This window comes from Palaemon carinicauda, chromosome 22 (genome assembly GCF_036898095.1).
Source record: "Palaemon carinicauda isolate YSFRI2023 chromosome 22, ASM3689809v2, whole genome shotgun sequence".
Classification (NCBI taxonomy): Eukaryota; Metazoa; Arthropoda; class Malacostraca; order Decapoda; family Palaemonidae; genus Palaemon; species Palaemon carinicauda.
The window spans coordinates 71,516,379-71,528,878 of NC_090746.1; the positions used below are offsets into that span (position 1 = coordinate 71,516,379).

Below are 12,500 nucleotides of genomic sequence, written 5' to 3' on the forward strand. Positions count from 1 at the left end.
GAGGAAGCTGGAATGGAGAAGCAGGAGAAGGAAAGTGAAAAGGAGGAGAAGAAGAATAAAAAGAAAATCGAAAGACTTGAAAAGGAGCTTCTACATCATCATAATCAGAAAGAGAAGGAGAATGGAAGGGAGGAGAAGGAGAAAAAGGAGGAGGCTGGAATGGAGAAGCAGGAGAAGGAAAGTGAAAAGGAGGAGAAGAAGAAGAATAAAAAGAACATCGAAAGGCTCGAAAAGGAGCTTCTACATCATCATAATCAGAAAGAGAAGGAGAATGGAAGGAAGGAGAAGGAGAAAAAGGAGGAGGCTGGAATGGAGAAGCAGGAGAAGAAAAGTGAAAAGGAGGAGAAGAAGAAGAATAAAAAGAAAATCGAAAGACTTGAAAAGGAGCTTCTACATCATCATAGTCAGAAAGAGAAGGAGAATGGAAGGGAGGAGGAGAAAAAGGAGGAGGCTGGAATGGAGAAGCAGGAGAAGGAAAGTGAAAAGGAGGAGAAGAAGAAGAATAAAAAGAAAATCGAAAGACTTGAAAAGGAGCTTCTACATCATCATAATCAGAAAGAGAAGGAGAATGGAAGGAAGGAGAAGGAGAAAAAGGAGGATGCTGGAATGGAGAAGCAGGAGAAGGAAAGTGAAAAGGAGGAGAAGAAGAAGAATAAAAAGAAAATCGAAAGGCTCGAAAAGGAGCTTCTACATCATCATAATCAGAAAGAGAAGGAGAATGGAAGGAAGGAGAAGGAGAAAAAGGAGGAGGCTGGAAAGGAGAAGCAGGAGAAGGAAAGTGAAAAGGAGGAGAAGAAGAAGAATAAAAAGAAAATCGAAAGACTTGAAAAGGAGCTTCTACATCATCATAATCAGAAAGAGAAGGAGAATGGAAGGAAGGAGAAGGAGAAAAAGGAGGATGCTGGAATGGAGAAGCAGGAGAAGGAAAGTGAAAAGGAGGAGAAGAAGAAGAATAAAAAGAAAATCGAAAGACTTGAAAAGGAGCTTCTACATCTTAATAATCAGGAAGAGAAGGAGAATGGAAGGGAGGAGAAGAAGAAAAAGAAGGAGGCTGGAAAGAAGAAGAAGGAGAAGGAAACTGAAAAGGAGGAGAAGAAGAAGAAAAAATATAATGAAAAAAATCAGAGGCAAGAGGAGGAAAAGAAGATAATTACCCCCAATCGTGAAGAAGAACTAAACAAGAAAATAGAAGAATTGAAGAGAGAAAAGAAGCAATTAAAGGACTGTATAAGGAGACTTGAAAACCAGGTCGTTAGAAAAAATATAGAGAATAAAAATAAAATCGAATGACTTGAAAAGGAGCTTCTACGAAAACAAGAAATCAACGCTAGTTTGATGGGACTTTATGGAAAGAAGGAAAATAAGATAACCAATAATAGCAAGGATCAGAAGAAGAAGAAGAATGGAAAGGAGGAAAAACAGAATACCAATAATCAGAGGAATAAGGGGGAGAAGGGGAAGAGAAAAAATAAAGAAAAATTAAACAAGGAGAAGGAAGAGAATAGAAAAAGCGAGAGGCTAAAAAAGGATAGACAACAATTGATGGAAAAGATAAACAATTCGGAGAGTATTGACAGAACATCAAAAATCTCTCCAAAAAAGGAGATCAGAACAGGGCAACCACTAAATGGAACCTTCATTGAACAAGAAATCGTTGATCATATAAACAATGGCACTCCCCCATGGGATAGAGAAAATTACCCCATTCCTAGGCAGCGTAAATGTGACACGGTTATGGTGGTCCATCACAATAACCCACTGTGATGGGTTATTGTGCTACTTGGGCCACTTTCTCAATCAAATTCTTAGACCCTTGGTTGGATTTGATTTAATTAGATATTTAATGTGCCCTGTAGGTATTAGAATAAGTTTTGATACACAAAGGTGGGAAGAGTTTCTGAAAGATAAGAAGGAAAGGGAGGAGGAGTATCACAAGAAGAATGAAAGGAGTCAGGAGGAAGAGCAGGCGAAGAAGACAACTGACCCTAATCGTCAAAAGGAACAAGAGGAGATAATAGCAAGATTGAATATAGAAATTAAGCGTTTAGGTTTTCGTTTAGAGATTCTTCACGAAAGGGTGATCAAAGGCTTTAGAAACAAGCGCAAAGAAATCAAAAGGCTTCAAAAGGAGCTCCGACGAGAAGATAAAATCAACGCTCGTTTGGTGGGGCTTTATGGAAAGGATGAGGAGACCTCCTCACATTCATCACTTGATTCTTCCTCCTCACATTCATCACCTGGTTCTTCCTCCTCACAGTCACCACTTTATTCTTCCTCCTCACGTTCATCACTAGATTTTTACTTCTCAAATTCATCACTTTATTCTTCCTCCTCACATTCATCACTTGGTTGTTCTTCCTCACATTCATCACTTGAATTCCCCCTCTTCTTAAATCCACCAGAATCCTCCCTTTTCTTAAAGGCACTCTTCTCAAAAACAACACCAGAATCCCCCCCTTTCTTAAATCTACCCTTCTCACAACCACCACTAGATATTCCAGATATATATATATTATATATATATATATATATATATATATATATATATATATATATATATATATATATATATATATATATAATAATCCACTTTTTCTAAAAAGGAAAGTATTTAATCAGTTGGTCCTAACAGTATTAACTTAAGCATCAGAAACTTGGAGCCTTACTAAAGGCCTTACAACATAAGCTGATTATAACTTGAAAGAGCTATGGAAAGAATGATGATAATAACAACAATAAGAGACATAAATAGAGCAACATGGATACGAGAGCAAACTAAAGTAGAAGATATTTTAACATGTAAGAAAAAGGAATGGACATGGGCAGGACATATAATGAGAATGTCAGACAATAGATGGACATTAAGAATTGTAGAATGTGTCCCTAGAGATTGTAAAAGAAGCTGGGGAAGGAAGAGAAGACGAACTTATAAAGTGGCATGTCTGGGGTCTTTGTTCTATAGTGGACCAGTCACAGCTGATGACACACACAAATGTACACACACACACACATATATATATATATATATATATATATATATATATATATATATATATATATATATATATATATTATATATATATATATATATATATATATGTATATATATAAATATATATATGAATAAATATATAAATAATATATATATATGAATATAGATATACATATATATTTATATGCATGAATATATTGAATAAGTATATATGTATATATATATATATATTTATTTATTCACTTATATATATAGATATATATAATATACATATTCATATATGTATATATTTATATATATATATTTATATATATACATAAATATATATACATAAATATCTATATATAAATATATATATATCTATTTATTTATCTATATATATATATATATATATATATATATATATATATATATATATATATACAGTAGATATATGTCTATATATATATTTATATATACACATATATATATATACGTTTAACTGGGCTCCACAAGGCACTAGAAGAGTTGGAAGACCCAGACCTACATGGCTGAGGACTATGAAACGTGAAGTAGGCGATGATGAATGGAGATGTATTGAATTAAAAGCTCAAGATAGGACGACTTATGGAATCTAACCGAGACTCTTTGCGTCAATAGGGGTAGGAGATAATATGTATATGTATATATATATATATATATATATATATGTGTGTGTGTGTGTGTGTGTGCGTGTGTGTGTGTGAATATATAAACCATTGGTAGAAACATAACATATACACATCACCTTCGAAAAAAAAATTTAGAAAGTAATATTTCCATTGGAAAAGTCATGTGAATATTACATCATTATTGATTATCTGAAATGAATTCTTCAGAAAAGTACTCGTGGAATGCGTTTTTTCGAGACGTATTTTCTGTTTCGAACGGCTCTGATATCGATTCGTACTGGAAATGGGTTGTTTTAAATCCCAAACCTGAAAAAATAAGTAGAAGCCTTCGGTTATTTCAATAGGGTTTGCTTAAAACTTCAATTACCCTTCGCCCGAGTTCGATCACCGAGTGCGCTGCAGGCGTTACTTAATAATAAAAGTAATAAATTATAGTATTAATTATCTTTTCATCTTCCTATTCAGTCTCTTAACTTTTCCTTCAAATTGCAAAACCAAGCGTTGAACGACTTCAGAACTTTCAGACTCAAATCCATAAATCAAATCATGTAATTTATTATTATTATTATTACTATTGTTATTATTATCATTACCATTATCATTACCATTATCATTGTCACTATCATTATTATTATTATTATCATTATTATTATTATTATTATCATGATGATGATGATGATGATGATGATGAGTTACTAGAATTTATTGAAACGAAAGAATAGTTTTTTCGCGAGTCCTAAACGGCTTCGGAAGAAAATCTTCACGGATCTCCGAATGGCTTCAGAAGAAATGTCCATAGACTTAGCATGGAGTTCTGAATGACCCTAGAACAGAATTTCTGAACGGATTCGGAAGAAAAATTTCAAGGATTTCCAAATGCCTTCAGAAGAAACAACCGTACACTTAGCATGGAGTTCTGAATGACCATAGAACAGATTCATCCTGGAGCTCCCTGAACGGCGCCTGAAGAAAATTTTCCGGGATCTTCAAAAGGCTTCAGAAGACATAGCCGTAGACTTAGCATAGAGTTCTGAATGACTCCAGAACAGAATCTTCCCGGAGCAGTTCTGAACGGCTCCGTCCCGAGCTTCAAATGACTTCTGAAGACCTGATATTTTTTTTTTTTTTCAAACTAAGCATGCAACGCAGTGAACATTGTTAATGGCTATTTTTGGAACAGGGAGCTGACTGTGAGAATTGCGTATTCCAACTACAGGATCGACAGGAGGCTCTTCGGAACACCTTCATCTACAGCTGGGTTTGGTGGTTGCTGCAGAAGTTGTCGAGCTTTGAAGAACATAATGTACGCGCCTTGAATGATCCTTTGCTTGGGCTTTTGCAACGATGTCCTATAATTCGAGACGATTGGAAATAAGGACGGAGAGAGAATGGTTCAACGAAACGGTGAGCGATGTGTGGTTCAACAGGATAGTCCCAAAATTAGACATTGAAGAAAGGCATATCCAGGTCATATTGGTAAATATATTGTGTTGCTCGTCGTTTACTTTAGCGTGATGACGTATGCAGAGAAAATTTATTACATTTCTGTCTCTACCCATCGCCCCGATGGACAAAGACATCTGAGGAATCTGACAAACTGAGGATACACGGCACTGAAATCTCTCTTGAAATCTAGAAGGAAACTGACGAACTAAGGAAGAATACGATGAAATCTCGAAGGAAATTGACGAACTAAGGAAAGCGGAAGATGAAATATCAAAGGAAAACAAAAAACTAAAGATCTTGAAATCTAGAAAAGACAGAAGAGAACCACAACGAAGAGCGTTTAAACGACCACGTAAAATCGCCTTTAATGCTAGAGGTAAATCAACTTGAAATAGAGGTAAAAAAAAGCCCCTAATGCGAGAAATACGGTACCTCAAAATAGAGGTAAAAAACTCCTTAATGCTAAAAATAAGACACCTCAAAATAGAGGTAAAATACCCTTAATGCTAGAAATAAGGCACATAAAAATAGAGGTAAAAAAGCTGCTAATGCTATAAATAAGGCACCTAAAAATAGAAGTCAAAGAGCCTCTAATGTTAGAAGTAAAGAACCTCAAAATTGAGGTAAAAAAAGCCCCTAATGCTTTATATAAGTCTCCTAAAAATAGAGGTCAAAAGCCCCTAATGCTATAAATAAGGCACCTAAAAACTGAGGTCAAAGAACTCCTAATACTAGAAGTAATGCACCTCAAAATCGAGGTCAAGAAGCCCCTAATGCTATAAATAAGGCACCTAAAAATAGAGGTCAAAGAGCCTCGAATGCTAGAAGTAAAGCACCTCAAAATCTAGGTAAAAAAGCCCCTAATGTTTTATATAAGGCCCCTAAAAATAGAGGCCAAAAGCCCCTGATGCTATAAATAAGGCACCTAAAAATAAAGGTCAAAGAGCCTCTAATACTACAAGTAATGCACCTCAAAATCGAGGCCAAGAAGCCCCTAATGCTACAAAAAAAGGCACCTAAAAATAGAGGTCAAAGAGCCTCGAATGCTAGAAGTAAAGCACCTCAAAATCTAGGTCAAAAAGCCCATAATGCTATAAATAAGGCACCTAAAAATAGGGGTAAAACAGCCTCTAATGCTAGAAGTTATGCACCTCAAAATCGAGGTCAAAAGGGGCCTAATGCTATATATAAGGCTCCTAAATATAGAGGTAAAAAACCTCCTAATGCTATAAACAAGGCACCTAAAAAGGGAGGTCAAAAAGCCTCTAATGCTACAAGTAATGCACCTCAAACTTAAGGTAAAAAAGCCCCTAATGCTACAAAAAAAAGACAACTAAAAATAGAGGTCAAAGAGCCTCTATTGCTTGAAGTAATGCCCCTCAAAATAGAGGTAAAAAAGCCCCTAATGCTATAAATAAGCCTCTAAAGCTAAAGTTGGGGCACCTCAAAATATAGGTAAAAAAATCCCCTAATGGTAGAGATAAGACACCTGGCACCTCAAAATCAGAGGTCAAAAAGCCCTTCTTTGCTAGAGGTTAGGAATCTAAAAATAGAAGTCATAAAGCCCCTAAATCTAAAGTTAAGGCACCTAAAAATAGAGGTAAAAAAAACTCCTAATGCTAGAGATAAGGCACCTCAACATAGAGGGAAAAATCCCCTAATGCTACAGATAAGGCACCTCAAAATCAGAGGTTAAAAAGTCCCTAATGCTATAGATTAGGCTCCTGAAAATAGAGGTGAAAAGCTCCTAATGCTAGAGATAAGGCACCTCAAAATAAGAGGTCAAAAAGGCCTTAATGCTAGAGATAAGGCCCCTTAAAATAAGAGGTAAAAGGCCCCTAAAGCTAGAGATAAGGCACCTCAGAATATTAGGTCAAAAAGTCCCTAATGCTGGAGATAAGGCACCTCGAAATAGAGATCATAAAGCCCGTAAAGCTAAAGTTAAGGCACCTAAAATAGAGGTAAAAAAGCCCCTAATGCTAGAGATAAGACACCTCAAAATAGAGGTCGAAAAGCCCCAAGTGCTAGAGATAAGGCACCTAAAATAGAGGTCAAAAAGCCCCTAATGCTAGAGATAAGGCACCTAAAAATATAGAGGCCATAAAGCTAAATTTAAAGCACCTAAAATAGAGCAAAAAAGCCCCTAATGTTCAAAGAACCTCAAATGCTAGAAGGCACCTCAAAATAAGAGGTCAAAAAACCCCTAATGCTAGAGGTAAGAAACCTCAAAATGAGGGCCAAAGAGGTGGTACAAATAAATACAGCATATACTTTAGGCATTTTTTTATGAATGAAATGACCCCGGTTCACCCAGGTGAGTGGTGAACTAAACAGCCAGCATACCTCCTCCTCACCATGTAGGCTCCTGCTACTTAACACCCGTCAGTGAGTACCAGGCCTTTCATATACTGTATAGCCATCCATGTCTGGACTCCGATAGATCGGACACAAATAGTATAGATATATATATATATATATATATATATATATATATATATATATATATATATATATATATATATATATATATATGACTAACACTCTAGATTTTAATTAATGTAAATATCAACCAAAATGGCATTTGATATCGAATTCTATCTTTGGGAGTGAATATCCACTAGAAATTCATTGATGATAACAGCTTCTGGCTGCGCAAATATTCGAACCTATGCCTCTTAGCTGAAACCATGCTTGCAGAGACTGTAACCAACCATGCTATCAAGACAAATACAAGTTTATTACAAGTCTACCGAACATATTCCTGTTGAATTCAGGAATCTGTTCTTAGATTTGAAATAAACTCATCTCCACTATGATAGCTGATTAGTGTTTGCAACACGCTGTTATGGATATAGATTCTTAATAAATAACCACGTGTTCCAAACTCACTTATCAGCTAACATAGTGGAGAAGGATTGCTTTCAACTCTAAGAACAGATTCCTAAATTCGACAGGAATATGTACGGTAGACTTGTAATAAACTTGTGTATGTATATATATATATATATATATATATATATATATATATATTATATTTATATATATATATGTGCGTGTATATATATAATATATATATATATATAAATATATATATATACATATATATATATATATGTATATAAATATAAATATATATCTATATATGTACATATATAGAAATATATATATATATATATATATATATATATATATATATATATATACATATATATATATATGAAAGATAGAGAGGTCTTATCTCATTCTTTTAAGAAATGCAATCATTTTCGAGGATAGTTATCGAAAATGTAATCACACCGATATATTTGCATTCCTTATTACATTTTTATATGGAACATCCTTAAATATTGTAGGAACTGACTATTCTAATTAATATACGTGGGAATCATATATCCTTCGTTTGCATTATTCTAGCAGCTGCTCTCTCTCTCTCTCTCTCTCTCTCTCTCTCTCTCTCTCTCCTCTCTCTCTCTCTCTCTCTCTCTCTCTCTCTCTCTCTCTCTCTCTCTCTCTGTATATATACATATATATATATATATATATATATATATATATAAATATATATATATATAGTATATATATATATATATAATATATATATATATATATTACCTGTATCCAATATTTTATATTATTGGGATGTTCCAAAGGATCACACAAGACCGCTAAGTACTTTGCAGGTTGGTGTTGGATTTGTATTTCTTTCGGGTGAAGATCCCATGTTCCAAAAATTTTCAATGACCACCTTTAGAACGATATATGGCCGTTTTCATTGCGAGTTGGAATCATTGATATTAAATGTTATCAATAGGGGTATTACCATCATCATCATCACTTCATAAATGTTAATAAGCAAACCTCGTCAAGCCATACATTAAGATAACACAATTGCCACCTCTCCACCATCATCTTTAACCCCCACCTCGTTATATCCTTCTACCCCCATCCCCATTGTTTGAGGTTTAAAGGTCTCACAGTTATAAGATCCATCTGGTGGAAGTTTTTTAGTAAATGAAAAACAAAATACTAAGATGACAATATTTCATACAGTTTGCTTTCCAGGTGTTTAAAATTATGTCAAAACTATAGATAACGAAGTAAATATGCGAAAGACTGATTGAACAATTATCGAGAGTAATGGATTTCTTGAAGAGCTTACCGGGGGAACACTTTTAAGGTGTTGGACATCAGGACATGAAACGACAAATGAAATCGTAATAATAAGAATACTCAATGCTAAAAAAATATTTCCTTTTGCCTTGGGAAGGGTGAAGCCAGCTAGACTCGGACCTTTGAGCATTGAGCAATCGTCACCAGGGAAGGGGGTTCGCTTGGAAGTGAGCGACTTGCCCAGATAATTTGATTGATTGATTAGGAGTTTTTTGTCATCCTGACATATAAGGTTATTGACGCCGAACCAGATAATTTGAGTAAACAATGAGTTGATTGTTTAATATTTTATACCCTACATCCTATATACCACATCATCACAATAATAATGCACCATTGAACTTTCGTTGCATGTCATTTCACATATTTTATTGTCTCCAATCACTTCTGAAACAATATAGATTATGTTAACTGATGATGCATTTTAAATCTCCAATCTTAAACTAATATAATTGATATAGCAAATAATACTATTTTCTCTAAGAGGGCCGGAGCCAAGTAGCCCGTGACAAAACCTGACCCCAACCACACCGAGCTTCGTGACTCATGATCGAAATCAAAGGAAAACACTGAAATCAACAACTAAACCTTTAAACCTCAAGCAGTGAAAAGTTTCTACAAAGGTAGTAAAGCATGTGTTAGAATAGGAAATGAAGTGAGCGATTGGTTTCCGGTGAGAGTGGGGCTGAGACAGGGATGTGTGATGTCGCCGTGGTTGTTTAACTTGTATGTTGATGGAGTGGTGAGAGAGGTGAATGCTCGAGTGCTTGGACGAGGATTAAAACTGGTAGGCGAGAATGATCATGAATGGGAGGTAAATCAGTTGTTGTTTGCGGATGATACTGTACTGGTAGCAGACACAGAAGAGAAGCTTGACCGACTAGTGACAGAATTTGGAAGGGTGTGTGAGAGAAGGAAGTTTAGAGTTAATGTGGGTAAGAGTAAGGTTATGAGATGTACGAGAAGGGAAGGTGGTGCAAGGTTGAATGTCATGTTGAATGGAGAGTTACTTGAGGAGGTGGATCAGTTTAAGTACTTGGGGTCTGTTGTTGCAGCAAATAGTGGAGTGGAAGCAGATGTACGTCAGAGAGTGAATGAAGGTTGCAAAGTGTTGGGGGCAGTTAAGGGAGTAGTAAAAAATAGAGGGTTGGGCATGAATGTAAAGAGAGTTCTATATGAGAAAGTGATTGTACCAACTGTGATGTATGGATCGGAGTTGTGGGGAATGAAAGTGATGGAGAGACAGAAATTGAATGTGTTTGAGATGAAGTGTCTGAGGAGTATGGCTGGTGTATCTCGAGTAGATAAGGTTAGGAACGAAGTGGTGAGGGTGAGAACGGGTGTAAGAAATGAGTTAGCGGCTAGAGTGGATATGAATGTGTTGAGGTGGTTTGGCCATGTTGAGAGAATGGAAAATGGCTGTCTGCTAAAGAAGGTGATGAATGCAAGAGTTGATGGGAGAAGTACAAGAGGAAGGCCAAGGTTTGGGTGGATGGATGGTGTGAAGAAAGATCTGGGTGATAGGAGGATAGATGTGAGAGAGGCAAGAGAGCGTGCTAGAAATAGGAATGAATGGCGAGCGATTGTGACGCAGTTCCGGTAGGCCCTGCTGCTTCCTCCGGTGCCTTAGATGACCGCAGAGGTAGCAGCAGTATGGGACTCAGCAGTATGAAGCTTCATCTGTGGTGGAAATGTGGGAGGTTGGGCTGTGGCACCCTAGCAGTACCAGCTGAACTCGGCTGAGTCCCTGGTTAGGCTGGAAGAACGTAGAGAGTAGAGGTCCCCTTTTTTGTTTTGTTTCTTGTTGTTGTCGGCTACCCCCCAAAATTGGGGGAAGTGCCTTTGGTATATGTATGTATGTATGTATGTACCTTCGAAATTTTGAACAACGACCACTTACTGATGATTAGTGACCCAATAGGTGCTATTTGAAACGATTCATTATTAGCGCCTAAATATAATGCGAAGAGTTTATGTATGTATGTATGTAGAGAGAGAGAGAGAGAGAGAGAGAGAGAGAGAGAGAGAGAGAGAGAGAGAGAGAGAGAATGTGGGGGGGATGCTTAGGAAAATGAAAACGAAGGATATTTCCGTGTTATGAATATTAATATGAATAGTCGGTTCCAATTTTATTCAAGAAAATTTTATTTAGAAATAGGATAGGAAAATTCAAATAAAAAGTTATGATAAAATCTTTTGATGAATTAGTTTCGAAATAATATTAGATTACATTTCTTAAAAGAATAAAAAAGTTCTCTCTCTTCAACGCATTTCTTTGAGTGATATTGGTAATTTCCCTCCTACCCACATTCGAACCATCCTAACAATGTCTCGGTTGTTTAAACGTCAGGCCACCTTTCAACCTTTCAGGGCAAGAGGGGCATGATCTCTCCAAGTCAGGTCTGGCCAGGCGACACCGGTTTTGTTGCTGGGTGTACCACAGCTAAAAGGCAATAATTTCAATGCTCTACTTTTATACGGTCTTGATACTATACATAATACGCTTGTGGTGGCCTATGTGTTAACGTCCCTGACTCGTGATCGTCAGATGGAGTAAGAGTCCCGCTAAAAATTGTTAGTTCCTTTCGTTGCTGCAACCTCACCATCCTTTGGGAAACCTACAGATCTATCTGCTGAGTCATCAGCAGTCATTGCCTGGCCCTCCTTGGTCCTAGCTTTCGTGGAATGGGGCGCTGATCATTTGCATATATTGTCAATCTCGAGGGCATTCTCTTGCTTGATAGGACAATGTCACTGTTCCTTGCCTCTGCCATTCATGAACGTTCTTTATGCCTCCGTATTATCTATCAAAGATGTGCAAAGTAGAAATCTGGTACTGGAAAAATGCATTCACTGCATAATCGACAAATATCTTTAACAGTGTTGTGGTAGACTACTGGAACCTCTACCTCACACTGTTTGACAGGAGTCCGATAGTTTCTATTAATGTCTGCAACCTCACCCTTCTTGGGATGTATGGGAAGAGCTTATAGGTTTGCCTGCTTAGTGATCAGCAGCTATTGCCTGGCTCTCCTTGGTCCTAGCTTAATAGCCTTGGTCATGACCATATGTATAGATGCCCAGTCTCTTACTAGTGAAATGTACTGTCTCTAAGGCATTGCCTTGTTCCGTACTTCGTTCGATAATGAGCGACCTTTTAACCAATAAACTGGCTTGTTTTGGCTAAGATTTGGCTGGCCTTGAGACAGTACGCACCATTGCATAATACCGAACCATACGTT

General features: G+C 36.5%; 1 protein-coding gene across 1 annotated transcript in view; it reads left to right on the plus strand.

Moving 5' to 3' along the window:
• The window catches only part of LOC137615935 (glutamic acid-rich protein-like), an 18,247-nt gene that overhangs the window by 587 nt on the left and 5,160 nt on the right, over window positions 1-12,500 (plus strand). Inside the window, exons 2-3 of the mRNA XM_068345620.1 lie at window positions 1,300-1,760; window positions 1,885-2,159. Coding sequence (XP_068201721.1) covers window positions 1,300-1,760; window positions 1,885-2,159 — 736 coding nt within the window. The remainder of the gene's footprint in view (window positions 1-1,299; window positions 1,761-1,884; window positions 2,160-12,500) is intronic.